The sequence below is a fragment of the Orbicella faveolata genome, unplaced genomic scaffold (genome assembly GCF_042242905.1).
Source record: "Orbicella faveolata isolate gen_17 unplaced genomic scaffold, um_ofav_v1 contig_48, whole genome shotgun sequence".
NCBI classification, from domain to species: domain Eukaryota; kingdom Metazoa; phylum Cnidaria; class Anthozoa; order Scleractinia; family Merulinidae; genus Orbicella; species Orbicella faveolata.
In genome coordinates, this window is record NW_028301578.1 from 9859515 (window position 1) to 9882480 (window position 22966).

General features: G+C 39.9%; 1 protein-coding gene and 1 pseudogene across 2 annotated transcripts in view; one reads left to right on the forward strand and one right to left on the reverse strand.

Annotated features, from left to right (window-relative positions):
* Nucleotides 1-11834, forward strand: part of LOC110039706 (uncharacterized) — a 55015-nt pseudogene extending 43181 nt beyond the window's left edge. Inside the window, exons 27-35 of the transcript XR_016204438.1 lie at nucleotides 128-1665; nucleotides 2067-2928; nucleotides 3213-3845; nucleotides 4845-5084; nucleotides 5770-5961; nucleotides 6834-7289; nucleotides 8385-8549; nucleotides 8942-9059; nucleotides 10126-11834. The product of XR_016204438.1 is annotated as an uncharacterized LOC110039706 (transcript). The remainder of the gene's footprint in view (nucleotides 1-127; nucleotides 1666-2066; nucleotides 2929-3212; nucleotides 3846-4844; nucleotides 5085-5769; nucleotides 5962-6833; nucleotides 7290-8384; nucleotides 8550-8941; nucleotides 9060-10125) is intronic.
* Nucleotides 11835-12975: 1141 nt separating this feature from the next.
* The window catches only part of LOC110069761 (uncharacterized), a 31470-nt gene continuing 21479 nt past the window's right edge, over nucleotides 12976-22966 (reverse strand). Inside the window, exons 22-28 of the mRNA XM_089280648.1 lie at nucleotides 22114-22353; nucleotides 21166-21402; nucleotides 20808-21005; nucleotides 19773-20255; nucleotides 18958-19116; nucleotides 18548-18683; nucleotides 12976-16642 (exon numbers count right to left, since the gene is read on the reverse strand). Coding sequence (XP_089136774.1) covers nucleotides 16498-16642; nucleotides 18548-18683; nucleotides 18958-19116; nucleotides 19773-20255; nucleotides 20808-21005; nucleotides 21166-21402; nucleotides 22114-22353 — 1598 coding nt within the window. The 3' untranslated portion in view covers nucleotides 12976-16497. The remainder of the gene's footprint in view (nucleotides 16643-18547; nucleotides 18684-18957; nucleotides 19117-19772; nucleotides 20256-20807; nucleotides 21006-21165; nucleotides 21403-22113; nucleotides 22354-22966) is intronic.

Here is a 22966-nt window from a genome sequence, read left to right on the forward strand (position 1 = left end):
CCTCATGTTAAACACGCGCCCCGTAAAGTACAGTTCACCTACTTCATTTAGACCGTGGTCGTGTCTCTTTGTTGTTGTTGTTGTTGTTGTGTTTTTTTTATTTATTTATGGATGATATTTGTTGTAGAAATCGACGAGTGTGATTCCAGCCCTTGCATCAACAACTCCACTTGTATTGACCTCATTGGCGATTTCCTGTGTTCCTGCCAACCTGGTTACACTGGGAAGCAGTGTGATACTGATATTGATGACTGTCAGGATCAACCATGTTTCAACAATGGCAAATGTCAAGACCTGGTCAACGACTACACCTGCTCGTGCGCATACGGTTACCGAGGCCTTAGCTGCGAAGAGGATATAGATGAGTGCGTTTCGTGGCCGTGTTCTAACAATGCCTCGTGTAGAAATATCCCCGGTGATTACCAGTGCCAGTGTGAGCCTGGCTACACGGGAAGGCTGTGTGACACGGAAATTGATGAATGTCTTTTACTTCCATGTCACAATGGAGCTACTTGCAGAGATAAAATAAACAGCTACGAGTGCGTCTGTTCAGCGGGTTACCAAGGCAACGACTGCGAAGAGAATGTCGACGACTGTGCAAGTGACCCTTGTCAAAACGGGGCCAACTGCCATGATGGAATTGACAGTTACCAGTGTATTTGTCCGGTATGTTTTAATGGCAGCAATTGCGAGCACAATATCGACGAATGCACTGACGCAAACTGCAAAAACAATGCTACATGTTTGGATCAAGTCAATGGGTTTCATTGTATCTGCGAGAAAGGATTCTCCGGGTTAGCCTGTGAGTTCAATATCGATGAATGTATCTCTAACCCCTGCCAAAATCAAGCCACCTGCGTGGATATGAATAATGGCTATCGCTGTGACTGTCGCGATGGATTTGATGGATTGCACTGCGAAAACAACATCGATGAGTGTGCATCGAATCCTTGCTCAAACAACGGGTCGTGTCATGACGGGGTAAACAATTTTATATGTGTGTGCCCGTTAGGTTTCGGAGGTAAAATCTGCAATGTAGACATCGACTTCTGCGCCTTGACGCCTTGCTTGAACAATGGAACATGCTTTGATGGCACCACTTCCTTCACTTGTCAGTGTCCAGATGGTTTTGAAGGAGATAAGTGTCAGATCAATATTGACGACTGTAAAAATGCCACTTGTTTAAACAGCGGCATTTGCATTGACGGCGTAGACGAGTATAAGTGCTCTTGTGTCGACGGGTTTGCTGGTATCAGCTGCGAAATAAACATAGACGACTGTGCACAGAATCCATGTGTGAACGATGGCCCTTGTGTTGATCTTATAAATGACTATCGATGTATTTGCAAGAAGGGATACACAGGAAAAAACTGCAGCATTGACATTGATGAATGCACCGGCTCTCCTTGCCTAAATAATGCTACATGTATCGACAGAATCGATAATTACACTTGTTCCTGTGTTGATGGATTCAGCGGACCTCACTGTGAAGTTGACATCGACGACTGCGTGATAAATTCCTGCGATAATGGATCCTCGTGCAGGGACGAAATAAACAGCTACACCTGCGAATGTCCGCCAGGTTTTCTAGGTGATGACTGCTCAGTGGAAATTGATGAGTGCGCGTCTTCGCCTTGTTACTTCGGCGGGACATGCCATGATCAGGTAATGTACCTGTGTAGATATACCGCATGTTACCCTTATTTTCAAGTCACATAAACCATTAAGTAATGATTTTTAATGGTTTGGCTTGAAGCTTTTAGACGTTATTTTGAACACAGTACAAATGGTTTCTTCAAAATGCTTACAGAATTGTTGAACGTGTTCTGGAATTATAGAATTGTCGTCCTGTTTCGTAAACATATACCTGTGCAGAAATACGCAAGATGTCAAAAAAACTGTTTGCGACGTATTCCTTTTTCGCAAACTCAACCGTTAGAATGCCCGATCGGTATCTGGGCTTGTATGAGCTCGAACCCAGTAAGGGACTCTTTCTTTCGTAGTCCTACAATCAAGACGACTTATCTCTATTATCATTTCTTATCATCATTATGTCTAATCCGCAGATTAACGGCTTCGTTTGTATCTGCCCAGATGGATTTACAGGTTTGCAGTGCGAAGAAAATATTGACGACTGCAAATCCAATCCTTGTGTAAATAATGGCACATGCTCAGATCTGGTGTTACATTACACTTGTTTTTGCGTGAAAGGTTTCAGTGGCTATAACTGTGAAAGCCGTATTAACTACTGCAAAACAGCCAACTGCAGCCACAATGGCGTCTGTGTCAACACTCGTACAGAGTTCCACTGCAACTGTAGAAGTGGATACTATGGGAAATACTGCGAGCTTGAAATAGATGAGTGTTTGGAAATGCCTTGTTTCAACAACGCAACTTGCCATGATGCCGTCAATAACTTTACTTGCTCTTGTGCTGATGGTTATACAGGCAGGTTATGCGACAACAATATTGACGACTGTGTCAATAATAGCTGCCAGAACAACGCTACTTGCGTCGACCGTACTCTGGGCTACTCTTGTCGGTGCTCACAAGGCTACAATGGAACGTACTGCCAAACAGAGATCGACGAATGTGCATCAAACCCCTGCACTAACAACGGAACCTGCGTTGATCAGACACCCGGATACAAATGCCTCTGTCCAGATCAGTTTATTGGCGAAAACTGCGAAAACATTACAGACTTCTGCCTTTCAACACCTTGTCAAAATGGAGGTACGTGCAATTCTGACAACTCAACTGGGAGCTTCACTTGTTCATGCAAAACTGGCTTTACTGGTGCCACGTGTGAACAGAATATTGATGACTGTGTCTCGGGTCCTTGCATGCCAAACTCGTATTGTCAGGATCTGGAGAATGGTTACAGCTGTGAGTGTTACCCTTCCTTCGCTGGAGATTCTTGCGATATCTGTAAGTAGCAAAGTGTTTTTTAATATAAATGCTTCGTTTACAAAACCTGGGGATTCAATTATTTTAGAAATATCGCGCATATCATGCTTGTACCGGGAAAAAAAAAAAAAAAAAAAAAAAAACCTAAGCGTCCACAAGGTAGAGTTTGTGCATTTGTGGCTTCATTTAGCACTGTATCTAAGACGCTAAAAGACCGATAAACTAATTTTCACATAGTTTCCATGTTTCTAGTTAAACAGGAAGACTTAATTGTTTTGTAAACATTATGAACTCTTTCTTTGCAGTTCTTGGCAGCAACTTCGATCTTATTTTTAAACATAAGACCGCAGACGACATGGTTTTACTCTCAGACGGTAAAAGTATTCCAAACATGAGATATTTCACCATCGCTATGTTTGTGCGAGCAGATTCCAGATACAAATCAGGCACACTGTTTAGCTATAGCGTTGCTGGGCAACCACAATCAGATGACGTCATTGTACTATCCTTTACTGAGTCTCAAGTTCATCTGGAGATTAAAGATGAAGTAGTTACAGCCGATTACAAGTTAGCAGACGACCACTGGCATTACTTGGGGGTCGTGTGGAACGGAACCACCGGAAGTGTTTCGGTGTACATCGACAGAGATGAAGTGAAAAACGCGAGAAAAGTCAAAATCGGAGAAATTATCACTGGAGGTGGGTGGATTGTACTTGGGCAACGTTATCTCGCGGGAGAGCAGACGACATCCATTTCGACAGCCTTTGGTGGCACGTTACATCAAGTGAGCCTTTGGGATGTGCCAGCAACTTCTGACCACATGTGGAACGCGGCGCATAACTGCACGTGGCCCATTGCAGGAAGTGTGCGAGCATGGAGCAGCTTTCTACCAGGAATCAAAGGACAAGTAGAAAAGAGGTTCATGACGCAATGCAAAGGTATTTGTTATTATAGTAAATTGTAATGCCACTTGGCATCTGTTATAAATCATGTAGTTTACGCAAGCTCATCCGAATTAAAGCAATTCCAAACTTACGGAAAAAAGAAAGCTAATTACGGTAGTATAGCCACCCCATAGAACCTTAATTGTGCCACAGTTTGTTTTGCTTGCTAGCAGACCAGCTTTTCCGTGATAGTGTTCTTTGTTATGTTCTACAAGACAATATAACGTTTTCATGGGGTCAAGAAAGTGTGATATTATAGGAGATAAATAAAGAGCAGAGTTCGCCAAGTTTAAGGTGTGTGCGTTGTCCCAAAGTTGAAATATTCGTCGAAATGTTCCGCGTAAATTTACAGCGCTCAGTTGTATGGAGCCGCCATGTCGGTGTTCCTCTGTGGTACACCAGTATGGCGGCCGGAAAATAGTGTTAACATCTGGAACTTACCTTGTAGGACGCTGATTAACTGCACTGAACAAGCAGACATTTAAATAAGCACTTTTCCGAATACTTTAACGTCTTAAATGGCTAAAAATCACGAGATAAATACATATTTTTCGATAAACGCGATCGTAGCTTTATGTCACGTACCGCCATAACTCTGAAATTCAAAATGGGCTGGTATCCAGGCGAAGGACACTATTGAGCTGGAAAGTTGTAAACAGATATAAAATTACTACTTCTTAGGCCTGGTGAAGATAAAAACTTTGGTGGCTCTTTATTTATGGGTTTAAGAATTTGATGACGTCACGTGAAAACGCTTTATATCAACTTTCAGCCTGAAGATGAGATCCGAGTACGAGACTATTATAATGACGACTATTTAGCAGCACTATTTGAACTCTAATAAGAAACCTGACTCTAGCTTTTCATTCAAAGAAAACTGCCCATCTGACCAGGAAGTATTTTGCAGTGCCTGACTGCTTTTAAAATATGGTACGAAACTTCATTATTGCAATAGTGGGATATATATATATTTTTTCACTGTTTTATTTGCAGCTTTGGACATGTGTACAACTAACTGCTCGCACTTCCTTCACTGCGAGTCTCGCCAGGGACTTTACCACTGTAAATGCCAAGCCGGATTCTCAGGTCCTCACTGTGACATCAATATCGACGAGTGCAGTTCAAATCCCTGTATTAATGGCACGTGTGTAGATAGTATCAACCGATATGACTGCCAGTGCAACAAAGGTTATTGGGGAACCAACTGTGAGAAGAAGATCATCAACGGAAAAGGTTAAAGGGTCATAAAGCTATAAGTCTTGAATCGCTCAGTTTAACACTACTTAGAGGAATACCACGAATACGTTATGTTAAGAAAATAGCAACACTGAAATCGGTACTCTCTATCGGTGACCAGAGTACGTTTTCCGTACCATACTTCACTCCCCGTGTGCTTTTTAAGAATTTGTTCGCCATTACCAACACTGGCTTTGGCCTGGCCATTCTTTTTCAGAAGTGAGGGTGTTTTAGCAGCTTCAGTGTCTTTTGCGTTCACCTGCTTTTCTGTCTTTTACGTTTTAGACTTTTGGACCAACCACAGGAGATGTCACGATCTCAAACTCTCGCTTGACTATTCTTAGCTAATATCAAAGGCTATGATAACTTTTTGTCAACTCTTATGGACTATCATCCTAGCATGGGACGGGCGTTGGCTACTCTTAATGACCCATACAATCTATAATGATAAAATTTGAACGAAAAGAAAATTAAAGTGGCATTATAAACCGAGATATGAAAAATGCCTACGGTCCCTTTTAAGACTTGAGACGTTATGTAAGCCAAAACAGCCGCTGTAATACCTTGGTATCAAAATGGGTTGATATTTGAAGCTTAGAAACTGAAAATATGTTCACTTTGAATGATCTGTATCATACTATACACGAAGAAAGCTGATAGTGTTTTGTCACCTTTTCTGCAGAGTGTCCAGTACTGAATAAGCCTAGAAATGGGACGATATATTGTCGAAAGGTTTCCGGTAAACTGCTGTGTATCATGTCCTGCGATGAAGGTTATTCGTTCAGTGCGAAGGCAGTGACTATATATGGCTGTGGTCCTGATACAAACTGGAAATGGAATGGCGTGGAGAAGCCAGTATTGCCAAAATGTTCAAGTACGTATGATCTGCTAAAGTGTAAAGGGATACATTCCTTCCCCGCTCAAAAGGTGTCCAGTTTCCGCCCGAAATAAAAAAAGATATTATGCCAATAACCGAATGCATAATGTTATTTTATCGCAAGGCATCTCCCATGTCTTATCCGTTTGCGGGTTGTGCTCTAATCTGGCAACCATGGAAGTCTCCTGTCCAATGAAAAATAGGCGCGTGTCACAGTTAAGTACAAAAGGCTGGCTATCTCGTACACTTGGACTCCTTCTACTATTGCTATTTTCTTTACTGATACGGAAGCTTTGCGCGTGATAATTTAAAACCAAACAATACGCCTCTCTAGCGCTAATTTCCTTTTACCAGTATTTCAAAACCATCCTCGGATTACTATTCTATGCCCAACCGGTAGGCTACATTTCCTGACTTCTTACACGCTGTTGTTTTTGACATTGAGACCTAGAGAATATTGCCTAAAAATAGTGAGTCGTACAATTAAGCCTTTGAATCCTCGAGAAAGTTTCAAAACGGGCAAAGCTCGCTCCGGACATGACATTCTAACCTTATAATAATTTTTCTGTGAATCAACTCATTTTGCCGGATTAAGGATGGCTTTCTTATCGAGTGAATGGTTTATTGATTGAAGAAATATGTTCAGTTTCTTATCATATTAGCAGCGAGAACATGATATTTCGTAATGGTCTTGAGGTCAGAAACTTTGACCACAACGTTAAATTGTTTAGTTTGACAAGCTTAGGCATCACATTGCAAGTGTCTCATTTTCTTTTAGACCTAACTAATAGAATGCAATCAGTTCCCTAAGCAATTTACTCTTCGGAGTTTTGAATCCTTATATTACTCTTCTTTTCATTCTCGTACAGGCAAGGCTGCCCCCAAACAGATAGAACTTCACTTCTCAATTAAATTTCCCGGTTTGCAATGTAACATCCTCCGAAGTCTCGCAAAGCTGTACGCTGCAGTCGAGAAGGTAATCAGAGACATGCTTTTAGCAGTGCAAGGATGCCATGCATGCAAACTAAAGGACGTAGCAACTCCCGGATGTGATTCGTTAGCCAATACAAAGAAGAGAAGAGCGATAGATCCGGCGATGGAAGTTCTCTTCTCGCTGGTCGTAAATTCGTCTTCGCCAGGAGATGATGTTGAAGAGAGGAGCGAAGCAGTATTGTTTCAGGTGCAGTACGCCGTCGCTACAGGGCAGTTTCAGATAAGTCTGAATGGAACGAACAGTACTGCTGATAGATCGTCATTGCAACATCTCTTCTCCAATGTCACTTGTGCAGCTGGCTCTGTTACGAGCGCTGATCGAAAGGGATGTGGTAAGTATTGTTTATTTTTAAATTTTTACTCCGGATACGGTTGGACCATCTTGCGACTGATTACCTTCCTTAGTGAGAGAAGAACAGATTTTATTGAAAATATAAGAATCATAAAAGCTCAATTTACTTAGATTTGCAGTCCCAGATTCATGATCAAAGATCCGACACGGCTAAGCGTTCTCCTAGACGTCAAGCCATAATGGTGGCTACACACGACAAACACTTCCCTTAGTTCAGAGTTTCAAACAGCAAACCAGCAAAACTATTTTAGGAGCGTCCATCTTTGCGGTCAATATTAAAAAAATATCGACCGCTTGTCATCATAATTTTGTTCAACGTTCAGTTTGTCGGTATAATGATATCCTTGCATACGGCTGGCGCGCCTGAAATTTGAATTGACCAATCAGGAGTCAGCAGGCGGGAAAAGTTTACTGTCCTGACGTCATTGTAAGTTAACAGGAAGGGCATTGAAATCAGGCAAATTTTCTCACTGGGTATGGCATTATATAGTCACGGAAAGGGATTTACAATTCCAAAAACCTTATTAGATTGTAAAGTGAAAAATATGAAACATTTTGTGTCACCAAGCTTCTAATTTGGTGCCAAAAATGTGTTGCCGGCGTCCGGCATGGCAACTCGCTCGTAATTCTTTGATTGTCGCCAGGTAGAATAACAGCTCTGTTATTTTATACAAAATGTGCGGTTCCTCGTCAAATTAAACCCGGAATTGTCAAGTTAACTATAAGAAGAAGCCAAAGCAACTTTAGCATTGTTTTTATTTTTGCTATAGCTTGTTTCGAAGGAAAAGGCCATTATCGTGTCGTTTCGATGACCGTTTCGGTAGGACAGCTCAGGTTTGATTGCCGCTCGTACTGCGGGCGCAACCGCCGTATGCAAGGATATTATATGGCGCACATTTTTGTACGTGCCCCACCGGGAAAATATTCCGAAGCTGGCTGTCAGGGCGGACATCAGTGAGGGCCTCTGTGAGGACGTCAGTGAGGGGTCCGTGAGGGCGTCAACGAGGGAGAAAGGCGGTACTTTTGGACTTCTCTCTGCGTATTTTAACACGTAACCTGTCTCTCTTCAATTCAGTGGCTTGTCCCGTTGAAACATCATATGATAAAACCAGTTCAAAATGTGTATTGTGTGGTAAAGGCAGTTACCAAGACAAGGAAGGCCAGGCCAGTTGTATAGAATGCGATGAAGGAAAGTCGACCGATAACTTGGGAGGCGCGTCCAGTGAGGAATGTGTCAAGGGTTAGTACATGTACATATCGAAACTATATAGGGCAGATAAATAATTTCCTTTGAAAGGTCCTCAAAACCGTGCGTTGAACGCAAGGCGAACGAAATAAAAAAGGGCCTAACGTCGTGGAAGATTAAAACCATTTTTCTCCATGCGTCCAAAGATCTGTAGCTTAATTTTTGAAAGGAGCTGTTGCGATGTTTTAAGTCGTCTTCGTAATGTACAGGAAATTAAGAAACGCCAAATAGCTAGATTATTATAATCCAAAGGGAAGGTCAAAAAACCGAGAACGATAATCATGAACTACGAAAAATAAAGTTGAACAATAAGAAGTAATTTACAGGTTCGTTAAAATTACGAATAATGTCAAAGGTACGAGGAATTGTTTTCTTTATTTCGCCAGCAGGCGTTTTGTCCAACAAAGTCCCGAGAGAGGGAAAGAATACCGCTGTCTACATAACAGTATCGTTTATCGCAGTGATTGCAATGATAGGCATAGTAGCTACAGCTGCCTACTGCAGGTATGTAAATGAACCTTTATGACAATTAATCTAATTCTGAGTAAATTAATCAAAGGTAGGATTTTCATCGATCGTCATGTGTCATTCTGTCTGTAAACGAACAATTCCCTCTGTCGTCACCTTCAAAATCCCTTCAGAAATTCAATATATAGACTTAGCCAAGTCTAAAAGCGGAGCTCCTGGGCTAGGTTGTTCAAAGCCCGGTTAAGATAACCCAGGTTAAGCGAGAATTTTGATTTTAGTTTTGTAACTTTGCAGTGAGGCTTTCTGTATATTGTTTGGCCTTCTGTTTTGAGTTTGAATAATCTCAAAATACACGGAACAAAACATTTGGATACAATAAATATTTATACTTCTGTTAAGTTTTAATGCTGGGTTAGCATTAACCGGCTTCCGAACAACAGGTACCGTTTACAACAAGTTAACCTAACATGAGCCCGCAATCCAATGATAATAATAATTTAAAAAAAAACAGCTTATGGTCAACTGTGAACTTAAAAATAACACGTTACCTCGACGAGCTCAAACTTGAGCCCGCGATATGGTCACGTGATACTGGTCAACAGATACCTTGTTTTAAAAGGTGGCTATTGACCACAACATGGATGTCCAATATCAAAGAAGGAGGCTATAAATCAAGACTGCATGTCTCTGTTAACCTTTTAGCTAGAGTATGTCCGCCATCTTGCGCGACACCGATCGTCGTCGTCGTCGTCGTCGTCGTTCGTACGCGCCCACGAGCAATACCACTAGCCATGATAACCACGAGAAAATCAATTCGTGGGTTTTCTTTTCTTTCCTATATGGGTGTGGGGCTCGACTTGGCGGCCCTTCGGGCGGCCGGAGATCCGCTATCACACTCTTGACCAGAGCTCGCTTACTAGCTAGAGCACGGCAAATCATTTCGAATGCCTACAGGACGATAGACGTTAAAACATATGTGACTGCTTTTGAGATCGAGCAAATTCATGGGAAGAAGAGAAAAACCCATACCACACCATTACCACCTTTTGTTAACTTTGAATCTACACACATCGCTGATTTTTTTTCCCCTTCTACATTATAGGTACCGCCGGTTTTGCTGCGTTGCAAAGAACAAGGTTGGTCAAAGCAACCCTAGTCTCGAAAAATATCATGTTGCAATGGAAAAGAGAGAAGCCTTGCAGCAGATGAACACAGAGAGCTGCGGCGTTAACGACTCAGTATATTCGGAAATGCCTGAGAAGAGGCTGAACAATTTCATAAACTGTGATGCTGTTGCTGGTGACAAACTCAATACTGCTAATGTAACATCGCCCGCTCTCTATGCAAATGATAACGATTTAGATTCTCTTTTCGAAAACCCTGTCGCTCATGATCAGTCGCAGGAGTCAAAGGTATAAATCGACAGAAGCATGTAGTGACGAAGGCCATAACCCGGAACCTGTTTAAATCTTGCGTTATTTTTTGCTCTTCTTCTTCTTCTTCTTCTTCTTCTTCTTCTTCTTCTTCTTCTTCTTCTTCTTCTTCTTCCTCTTTTTTTCCCGCGGAAATTAAATATTACTGTTTAATATTGTACTCAGCTTAACTGAGAAATCCTTTTCGTGACACGTTTACGTACTCGTTTGAAAATAGAGAGTGAAAGATCAGAGTGAGTCGCAATGTTCGAGGTTTGTTCGTCAGTGTAAGTCGAAAAGCCGATTTAGATCGAGATAAACAGTTGGATTATCCGTGCATCTAAATCGGTTAGATGAATCAAAGGAAAGTTCATTTGCTAAGACTTCTTTAATTTAAGTAGATAACCTTTAAATTACTGATAAGTCGATTAGCTGAATAACAAAACGTGTGGCCAGGAGACCATAACCCAGGGCGTGTTTGCAGCTTGCGTTATTTGAAGAAACTTTTTTTTTTTTGATCGACCTTTCTTTAATCGCGGACGTTAAATATTACCATTAAGTAGTACACTCAGCTAAACTGAGAAACGCTGTTTGCCATGAAATTACGTATTTGCTTGAGAAAAGAGAGTGAAAGATCAGAGTAAGTCACAATGTTCGAAATATGTTTGTTTGTGTCCGTCGGAAAGTGAGCTAGATATAGATTTACAGTTGGATTATTCATGCACTTAAATCGTTTAGATGAAGCGAAGGAAAGTTTATTTTTTAAGACTTCTTTAAGTAAGTAACTTTAAAATTAACGATGGCGTAACAAATGGGAGAAAAAAGCAAAAAAAAAAAAAGCGAACGTGGAAGGGGTGAAGCCCGATCTCGAAATTTGTCGCCATATTGAAAGGCGATGGCGACAAAATTGGGATAAAGTTGAACGCGCTCCCCCCAAAAAAGCACCCAGATTAGAGATGACGTAGAAGTTGAAATGTTGAGGATATTGCCACATTAAAACGGCTTACACTATGCTAATACAATATGTAATAAATAGCTCCAAATATGGTCGAGTCGCTATGTACTGCCTTAATAATATTTTCCTAGAAGAGCTTTACAGCATTTCCATTTACCTGGCCAGCAGCCAACGCAAATATATTGGAACAATCGAGAGAAAGTGTTTAGATAAGGAAAAAAGTTTAACTCGATCCCCCGCAGGATTGGTTTGGAACACGGAAATAGCCACTGTTTCATTGTTTTGGGACACTTATATGGCTGCCGAGACGTCCTGTGAAAACACTCTATTGACGACCACAAGAGAAGAGAACTAATTAATCATCCACCTGTAATTACTTCGTATTAGCACATTTACTGTACTGTAGCATTTATGGAAACAATAATAAATAACTTGCTCTACCAATTTGGATTATACTTGATTTATGACTCACAACAGTCGAAAATATAGATTCAAGTTTGTTTGTTTGTTTGTTTGTTTTGTTTTTGTTTTTGTTTTTGTTGTGTTTTTTTTTTTTCCCAAGAATCTCGACCAGTAATGAATTGTTTTGTTATATAGCTTAGTAGAAAGTAACGAGGCGAAAGGAATTAACCCTGTTAGGATACCACCAGTAGATCCCGGACGTCTGGAAATTTCTGGAAAGCATTTTCAATTCCAAGCGAGAAAAGAACACTGAACCAAAGGAAGGTTAACTTAGTTTGATGTTTATTTTTAATATATATCTTATGTTCTGTAATGTTTGAGGGTCCTAATAAATATGAAAATGGATGAAAAAAATATAGAAATTCAAAGCAATCGACCACTGGTTAACCAATCCGACTGGACCACAGATAAACCAAAAAGAGCGGTCGTCAGATTAAACTTTACTCAAGATACATAACAGTACAAAATATTTCGCTTTCTCTTCCCTTTTATTTTGAACTACAGGAGTATCTTACAACTTCTAACAGTCTCAATCGGCTCGAGTCTTCTAGGAGGAGCTATATTTGACTTTCCACATTTTACCAACCCACAGCATCAGCCCCCTCTTCCCATCCCGGTTAGTATGAAACACAGATTACGGACTGTAGACCACAGATTGGATATAAACCACTAGACCACGGATTGAGGACTTGATATATATATATCACTGCTAGGGCATACATAAATTAGGACAAAAATTATTTAGCAGACAAAATAAACCAACTCCTGCGATGTCATTGGCCACCCGAGCAAGCAAGATGAGGATATCTTGCCCACTGGGTATTTCCCTTAACACCAAACTTTACATTCACGCACAATGGTATTTGTGTCAAGCCATGACGGTCACACAATCGTTCTTAAGTCTGGTTTGTATCAAGTATCACCCCAGGAGATAGAGGGGGCGTTCCCTTGAGGATAAAAGATATTTCTCTCGAGTAATTCGTCCTTCTTCCCATGACCCTTGTACCGTCGGTATCTCGCAAGGAAAACATTTTGCCATATATACTTTCTCGACCAAGCCTGCTTGTTCAAGTTGGCTGGATATTGGCCTTGTTCTGTTTACATATTAATCATAACAATTACATTTTTTTTTTTTTTTTTTTTTTTTTTTAATGTGATTGAAGCATAAACAGTTGTATTTTGCTCTGATTAATCTGCAAAGTTGTAATCGGACAGTTGGCGGTACGGTTACATAAGCCAATTATTTCAAGTCCTCTCCACTAAATCCACTAATCACAACGTTGATTACAATCAATATAATGACCAATTCAAGAGACTTACTTTGTAGTATTGTGGAGGTTTAGTCTCCGGTCACTGTTCTGAAAGAAACTTAACAGCCAGTTTGTATGGTATTCTTCATACTTTAACTATGATAATTAAAAAAATGACTATTAAATGCTCTTTTTCAAATGAAACTTTTACTTTTGTGGGAAAGTGTAATGGTTATGATTAATTGGTAATAGGACACCGAGTCGCCCAATTCTGTCTGTAATCATACTCCTGATTAACAAATCGCACTCCCAATTCACGTTCGTCCGATCTTGTTAACTCCGCACTTGTATGATTACAGACCGAATTGGACTCCACTCAGTCCTATTACCATTATTAATAGACCTCGACCATAAACACGCTTAAATGAGTATTTGGACGAAAGGTCGTCCTGAAGAGTGTCCAGCATCCTACTTATCAAACGTGCGATCTCATTGATAAATAGTTTTAGAATATAGGATATTATGCGGAAGAACAATTTTGGCATACCTGCAAGGTTCGTTATAAAACTTCTTTATTGGTATTCAAAGTAACGACGTGCAGGAGAACATAAGTTTTAAATCCCTACTCCTATTGAACTCAGTTCTGTTGGCTTATATCTATGAACTAGATCAAGGTTTAAGAGTTTTAAGATACACAATACCAAGTAACTTAAGTAACAGTGCCCATATTAAGAGTCCTTGTCAGTTTAGAAAAAGCGTTTCATGAAATGGGTCTAACAATCGAGATGGTTTAAAGAACACAAGCAAGCAAACAAACAAAGAAGCAAACAATCAAACGAAGCTTAAATTCAAGTGACAGTCTCAATCCTCCGTCCTGTTTAATGACGCTATCATTCTTTAAGAGGTGAGGTGAATTCTTAGCTTTTTTTTTTTTTTTTTTTTTTTTTTTTATCGATCGTCTTGATTGAGCCGAGACATGCACGTTCGTCAGGATAACAAGTAAATGTGTGACCTAAATAGAGTTGTTGTTGTTCTTGTTGAAGGAACTGATCAATAAGGATAATATAGTTGTTATAGGAGGTTTAAGGTTACTTCCCACCTTCGCGGGTGCCCTTCGGGAAAAAAATTGTACGCGCGCCAGTTTCAATGAAACTCCAACAAAATATATATCATAAGAAAGCTTAATAAATGTACTTTACGAAAAAAATACAATTTTAGCAATGTTTTCTTTTAGGAAGTGTCAGGAGGCGGTAAGGCGTGAAACGACCGAGGCTTCTTCTATTGAATTTATCGGGTATCGGATTCCTCAGTACGAGCAAAATGGCCGCACAGTCTTATCCACAAGCCATCAATCAACAAAAGTGTGTCGGGCTTTTTCGATATTCTAATTGGTTGTCTAGATATCCACTTCTAAAGTTGGAGTAGCTAAAAACATGCGAGACGTGTTGCGCAAATGGACGCCACGGGAAAAATGTGTTAAATATCAAAATTTCCCGACACACTTTGGTTTGTCATTATCTCTGGAATGATCTGGCGAAATTTCACGAAAATCCGTCAAATCTGCATACCCTATAAATTCGCTCAAGGTGGATGTACTCCTCCAAAAATCAAATGCGAGATTTTAGGTTGTAAAGGTTTGTAAACAACTCGTGCCACGCCCGGAGATTATCACGCCTAATGAAACCGCAAACCAATGGAACAACAGGACCTCCTAGGGTCTATGACAACAGATCAAGATTTCCCGGGAAAAGCATCGCATTGCAACATGTTTTTTTTTTATCTTGCTCAGTGGAGTTCAATTCAGGATGGCGACGTAATATAATAGGCAAAGACGCTAAAGGCAAAGGCAAAGGCAAAACCCGCGCCAAAAAGGTTTAAGGCGGAAAATGTGCCGCTGAAAAACAAGACGTTAAGGAATCGACGGACAGCTTAAAAAATACCCTTATTGCTGAAATGAGTTTCCTTGGGTGGGTTTCATTTTCTTCATCACTTCCGCCAGATTCCGACGAAGAATCTTGTTTGCAGCCTGCACTGACGTTGACTTTGATTTTTAAGCTACTTGCTCCAAGGATATTCGAACGTTCCGGATCTTCAGCAGATGTCGAGATTGTCGAAGGCGTTTGGCCAAACCAACAGCCTTTGTCGCTTTCGGCAAGGTTTTCTTTTCTTTCCTTGACAATGTGGAGCTTTTTCTTTCTTTTTTGGGCCGGTGTTTTTCGTGTTTTTTACCCAAGGCCTTTTTTCTGCTTTTGATTTTTCCATAGGAGTTAGCGTAGAGTTTCCACGTGGGAATTTTTGTCAAGTGCGTGATGTAAATAAAAATATGCAAATGACATGAAATTCGAGCAGTGAGCGTTTGCCGCGAAAATTTCCCCGGGGTTCTCGCCCGTTGACAAGATTGTGACACCTTCCTAGTTTATTAACTTTATTTGAAAATAAGTTTTTTCTAAATAACTCGGCCGCTTTTTGAGATTTTTAATGTTTTTCTTTTGGAAACACTGGATAAAATGACGAACTTAAATTTTGTCCAATAAAAGAAAAAAACGATTTTTTAGGCCTCTGAAGGTGGGAAGTAACCTTAACATGGTAGATTCTAGTATGTGGACATGTAATTTCGCCTTACTGTAAACAGCCAATTCAAAAAGCTGCTGTAATCCCGCTTAATTAAATTCTATGGACACTATGTTAGTAGAAGCATCGATAAAAATTCACAAAAAGTAAACCGATCAATTTATTTTTCTATCATTAACCTAAATGCTAAAACAATTAGTTAAAATCTCCCCTGTATAAATGCCTGGATTTATAGAAAACGTGTAAAAATTGGGGCAAAGCAAGGTAGGGTTCCGTCAAGGAGGGTTGGGGCAGACAGCCCAGGTTCCTGGCAAACAGCTGATACCAAGGGCCAATGGCCTAGGCCGAGCGAGAGTTAGCGTGGAAGGGAGGGCGGGGGGGGGGGGGGGGAGACACAACTAGAGAGGAGCATTTTTGTCAGTAAAACTGGTCATTTTCTTTGCAGGACAACTGCCCGCCGTGCTGTGTAGGCTCAGGGATCGGAAGCCAGGCAGCCGCACACAAGCAAGGTGGGTGAGTAGGGTGTGTGGTGACAGACTACCTGTGATTGATTGATTGAAAAGGACTGTATATTTTCTTGATAAAAGAGGCAGGATCGTTATGTTGAAATTGACTCGGTTTTCATAATTCCACACATATATGCAACTGGTGTTATCGCCTATAATTGTATACGTACTTTTCCTGATATATATCAGCCAAGATGTTAGAGGCAAAGTGCAAAACACCCTTTTATGCAATCTACACCTCTGACTGGTTGAAATTAAGTCTTCTGAACTCATTAGGTGCGCCTTGTGCATCATCTTGTCAAAACAAAGACCGCGCTTCTATAATTCACACATTTCTACAGGAAATGGATCCTTCGTTTGAGTAGTTTCAGTACCAACATATGTTGGATTGCTGCGTCCCATATCGTCATCCACTGGGTACGGGTAAGTTCGTCTTTCTTTTCGTGACTTTGTTTTGCCAGCACTATACAAATAAAATAATTAAAATTCTTAAAAAACTGGATCATGGGATAATGAAATTCAAGAGCTTTCATTGGCTTAGCCATTATGGGTTATGAACCATTATAACATGCTCCAGAAATACGGTAAGCGTACAAATGAATTGTTGGTAACGTTTTTATTGTCATTCTAGTCTAGTTTGCTATATTTTATTGGAGTTTTTAATTAAAAAATCATTCCACTCGCGCTTGTTGGATATGAGATGGTTATAGCCAACAGGGGACTAGGCGCCTCGTTGGTTATCCACCAGCTCATATCCAACCCGCTCGTGGGTAATTGTTAAAAATGCGGGAGAAAATGCTATAAAATTAATCACGATAATGGGCATGTAGAGTAAAGATGTAAATTGATGAAGATGAAGGATAGTAAAGTTATCAGACGAAAAAAAAAATTAAAGAGGCTACCTGTGGTCATGCTATGTGTCATTATTTCAGCTTTAGATTTATTATTATTATTATTATTATTATTATTATTATTATTATTATTATATTTTTAAAGATTTTTATTTAACAAATAAAGAAGCTGAAGCCGTGTATTACACTGTGACAAAACAGGACGAGCATTTGAGAACACGAGGGAAATGTAGAAAACACGAGCCGCAGGCGAGTGCTTTCTACATTTATCGAGTGTCCTCAACACGGCTTCTTCATTTGCTTTATGACATAGAGATAATGTGGCGAAAAACAATAAAACACGCTTTTTTATGTTTTATACTCTGTTATAAAATAACTGAGATACTACACACGCCCTGATTGGTCAATAGAGTTGCTAAACCTATGTTCTATTGCACTGGTAAACCACGGTTCCCGATCTACGGTAGCTCTACGCGGGAACTAGACAGCTCGGAATTCCAGCGAATGTAAAAAACAAATGTAAAAAACAGTTTTGCTTTTAAATGGCTGAGATATCAATAACACGAATATCTTTTCATTCACCATATACATGGAAATTTGCAAGGGAAAAAAGGACCAGAAGTTGGTCGTCACATAAAGCTTTACCTTTTTTTCCCACGGAAAAAATATTACGCCGACTCCGGTTACGCTTGAGATTAAAATTAGGGAAGTTGTAAATTTTTTTTTCGGTGCTTTCCCCGGCCTGTGGAGGACGAAGTCAGCTGGGCTTGACTGATCAATTTGGGTTGTCAAAAAAGCAGAGAAAAGATTTCTTTCTATCAGACATTTTGAGTTTAAACTCAATGCGTACATGCATAACACGATAAATGAATTCGGTTTCCGGACATAAGCTTAGCGTTCACGCCATAGTTTTAATTTAGCAAAATACAGAGAAACACGGACTTCATAGCCTTCAGCATAGGTAAATAAATTCTGAATAAATTTCGGAAGCAGCGTTTCTGTAACTAACCTTGATTCCATTCGCAAAACTTTGGAAAGTTATCGTTTAACGCTGCGGAAAGCTTGTAAATCACTCGCCTAACGGCTCGTGATTTACAAGCTTTTCTCGTGGTCTCCCAACATCCCACCTGGTTTATTGCGCCAGTAAACCCATAGAAAGAGTGGTCTATTGCTTAAATAAAACCTGGGTTTTTGACCAATCAGAACGCGTGCAGGGTCCTATCTATATTATAATATTGTTTGTGAGTGACCCACAAACTGGAATCATAAGCATCACTGCAGTTGGAAAATTAGCCCTTCCCTCGTGCAAAGCTACCGTAGAAACATAGGTGTATTGAATTAAACAGGTTTAGACAATTTATTAATTTGGGGCGCAGGAACGTTCTCAGCTCATTCTGTTCAAAGTGAAGCTGATCCATCTTGAACCAACACTAACTGATCGAAGAAATTCTCCACAAAAATTCTTTTTTAACTTAGCGCTATCGTGAGGTACATTTTTTAGTAATGAAATAACTTACACACAGTGTTTCTTCGTACAAAAGATGGTGATACCAATCAACCCAATAAATATGCCGGCTCCTATTCCGCCAATGATTGAATATAGAATTGGCTTGGAGAAACCTTGCTTCTCAGCGCTGGAGGGGCTGGGAATTTCTGAAAGGAAATGCCAAAATATCAGTAAATATAAGTAAATCGCGACAGATTATGTAATTCTTCCAAGGCGAGTAAACTTATACTTCATTGCCCAACTCAAGACTTGACAGGCATGCTAACTCCTTATTGTCGTGCAGCAATATGACGCAATAATTAATTGATTTCATGTCTTAAAATCGTGCGATCACTTTTTATTTGCATTTAGAATTGCCTACAACCAAGAGATGTGCTGTTTAACAGAGCAAAACAAGTTAAAGCTTCATTTTCAAATGACCTTGACAATTTTTGCGCGACTTTGATGCTGTCTGTCCGAAGGTTGTTGTCCCGGATGGACAGGATAAACATGACGTCTGGGCCTCTTGATCTTGGTATTCATCCACTGCGCATGCCTGGCAGCCAGAAGTGTTAAAGAAATATCCAAGTGGACAGTTTACTAATGCAAAAAATAAAACAAGCAAAACAAAGTGGTATCAGCATCGAAGTTCTAATTATACTAACACTAATAATTTATCATAACAATACATAGAGCGGTTTTGCAGTAATTGGTTTTGCATTACTATGCTACAACAACAACAACAACTAGCGGCACCATTTCATCCAATCAGAAGAAAAACCAAAAGCAATTATTACTTGTTCGCACGTGTTTTTCCGCTCTTCGACAGCTCAGTACGTGTATTAACTTCATGTTTTGATTGATTAATTTAGATTTTCTGTGTCCTTTGCATTGTTATTAAGCTAAAGTGATTACATTGGCTTTGGTTTCGCAACCCTCAACTGAAAAATACTATATTATTTATTGTACGTGAAGATGTGATTTAGTTGTTTGTCCACTAAGGGTTGCTTTTTGTTAGTTTGATAGTTTGTATTTGTATGCGTGTGCGTCGAATTAAAAGAACCAAGATAATCGGAACTGGCCGATCACTGGGAGCAAGGTAAGTGCACCGTATATTCTAATCCCGGCTGTCAAGACGCTACCTATTACATTCAAAGTTGTATGATCTTGGTAGAGTCAGGTGATCTGACAAAAGCAATAATAATAATAATAATAATAATAATAATAATAATAATAATAATAATAAAACTTCTTACCACATCTTGGCCCTCTTTGGACTTGTCCTTCACTACAAACAAGACTGGTAAGCCGAAACACTGGCGGCTTTGATGAATCATGTACTATAATGACTCCGTTGATGTTCAATGTCAGGTCTGTTTCGTTCAATGCCTCGAGCAGGTTATTTGATATTTGTTGACTGGTCTGGTTGAGGTCAAATAAAGAGGCGTTGCTTGGTAACGGTACTTTTAAAGAAAAATGCACGGTAAGAGAAATTTTAGAAGCTTGCTTGCCATCAGGTGCGTCTCTTCTCCTACGTGCTTCAGTTTGGTTTCCGCATTCAACCCCCACGTTGTCGATCGTGCATTTCCCGTTGCAGCCTCCAGCCATACCAAATGGCGAGTTTCTGAAAAGGTTTATAAAATTGCCGGCGATGACTTCGTTCACGCTCTCCCCGCCGCACTTGTCAACTAGATAATGTACATCTCCATTTACCACGGCTTCCTTGGGCATGTGAGTTTCTGTAATATTAAAATATTTACCTCTTACTAACCGAGAGCTATAGCCTTACTGGTGAGTATTGGCCCGTGGTCATGGCAGTACGGACCTCGCTGTGCTCGGTCCGTACTAAAATGACCGAGGGCCAGTATTTCCTTGAACGGCTCAAGCAAGCTTGTTAAGTAGTTTATTATTTCGCACTAGAGCAAGTGGAAAATCTTGAATTGTCTGGCTTTCGAAAACAAACAAACAAACAAACAAACAAACAAACAAAACAAAACAAAAAAAACGTTTATAACCCTTTCCATGGAAACAGCCCGTATGGCTGAATCCAGACCAATAAATAACAAATCAGAACACTACTATACGGATTTACCTCAGGACTATCTTGTCATAAAATAAACATATAAATAATGATATTTTTATTAAACTATTTTGATACGCAGGGTAGGAAATTATACCTTTAAACTGGTACGGATTAAACGAAGATAAACTGCTAAAATGGGAGGAAAATATCGCACATCATATTAGGTTTGTTTAGAATAAGATGTTTAAAACATAGCATCTTCTCTTACTTGAGCAGTCGGGAAGACTGGGCGTTTCTTTCCCTGCATTTATCCAGATTCCCTTAGGACTACACACATACAGTGCTTCTGGTTGAACAACGAACCCGAAACCTTCATTGCAGTGTACGGTGCAAAACATGCCCTTTAGCCACGTCTCACATGCCTTGGCTCCATTCAAAGGTGCTTGTAAATCCGGACAGGTGTAATCTTTTACAGAGGTAAAGATAAATAAAAACTAGTTACTCGATTGACTAAAATTTGGTTGCCTTTTTTCCAGGTATTTTCCAGGTAGTTTTTTTTTTTGTCTTTTTGTCTCTTGTCTTTTTGTCATTAACAAAATAACGTTCAGTAACTTTTATGTATCTACCGGTTATAATGACTTGGAAATGGCACTTGGCAGCATTCCTTGCAATATCTGTTGCAGTATAAGTCACGTTGTGCTCTCCCCATGTGAAGTCGCTTCCATTTGGTGTGCTTGTTGTAAATGAGTAGAGGCCAACATTATCTGTGACAGTGACTCCAGGGAAAAAGATTTTGGTCAGTCTCTTTGAAGAAGTCTTGTGGATATCATCAGGACAGTTTGCAATGTTAGGCGATTCAAGATCTGTTTGTGAACATAATAATAATTTAAATGATAATGATGACGATGATGATGGTGGTGGTGATGATGATGATGATGATGATGATTAACGTTACTTATCGAGGGTACCACATAACAGTAGTAACTGAGAAACCGGTAGCCTTCATATAAATAGTTACGAAATAAAAAGATGAACTATTAAAAATCAATAATATAGAGAGACTCTCAAATATGCAACGATAATATCAAAATGATATGAGACGCACTAAAATTTACAAAGTTATTCCGTGGAGATGCTCAGAGAGCCATCTTTAATTTTCTTGAAAAATTAAGGAAGAAAAGGAGAATAATCATCAAGCGAATTAAACAGACAAGTAATTGTTGATGTTATGGACGGTTTCCGTAACAAGTAGCGAGGATAGTTTTTATTTTTGTTTTTCGTATAACACTTAAGATTATGTTAAAAGTACCTCGTACAAATAAAATATATTCAATTAATTTTTAATCGCTTTACGCCTTGTAAATGGCTGACATCAAGAGACATGTCAAAGCGGAGGCTGCATAACTTTTCTCAGCCATTTTTTTTTTTTCTAGAACTTGGACGGAAAGTTGGAAATCGAAACTCTAATCCAATCCTATGGATTCCGGCTATTAGAGCTGAAATGGGTAAAGAAACAGCTCCAAAAGATAAGCAAGTTTTGGAATTTAATGGCTTTAAGATAAATCATATCCTACCTCTGACATAAATAGAGAATGTACAGCTTGCAATAAGCCCAGCTGAATCCGTCGCTATGTATGCGATGTGCTTATTGCCAACATCCAACTTTTGCGGCGGAAGCAAACCACTGAGGCTTACAGGCTCGTTAGAGTTGTCGGTGGGGTTTGGTACCTGCCACGTCGCGCTTGCAAATGGTTGTCCAGGTTCTGTGGGAATCTCCACATCACGTGGGCATTGAATGCTGGGAGGTTGAACATCTGTTAAGAGGTAGTGAGGAAAGATTATTGGGAACTCATCTCTTTTGGCGGAGAGGATGATTCCAGAAGAGAATTAGTTATGTGTAAATCTATTAGGTGAACTTGTTCTGTATGATTTGGGGTTTTGTTGGGAGCCGATATCACTTACTCCCGTAGAAGCTTGATACAAGGGGAGTCAGATATGCTCTGGAGAAAAGCAGTAGGCTCCAAGTCCAACCAGTAATGGCAGTGAGTTCATGACGCAGGGTGAACTAAAGCTAACGAGAGGTTTTGCGGCCGATAAGATAACTGGTAAGACGCCTGATAATGCTATAGCGTTCCCCAACGAAATGGATTGTGTTCGTTAAGCACCGAACTTGTAATGTGCTGCGAGGAGCAAAGTAGATAAGGAGTATATTGATTACGTCAGTGGATGTGAATGGACCAAGAAGAACAACGTTTAGCATGATAGGTGGTTTGCAAAAGGACAAAAGGTCAGCAAGAAGGTAAGCTGTACTGAATGACAACTCAGATAGCCGTTTAACGACGAGTCTTATTAAATGGATACCGAAGAACAGTACTGATTATCATTGCACAATTAGAAATAAAATACGTTTCAAGCAGATAATAATGT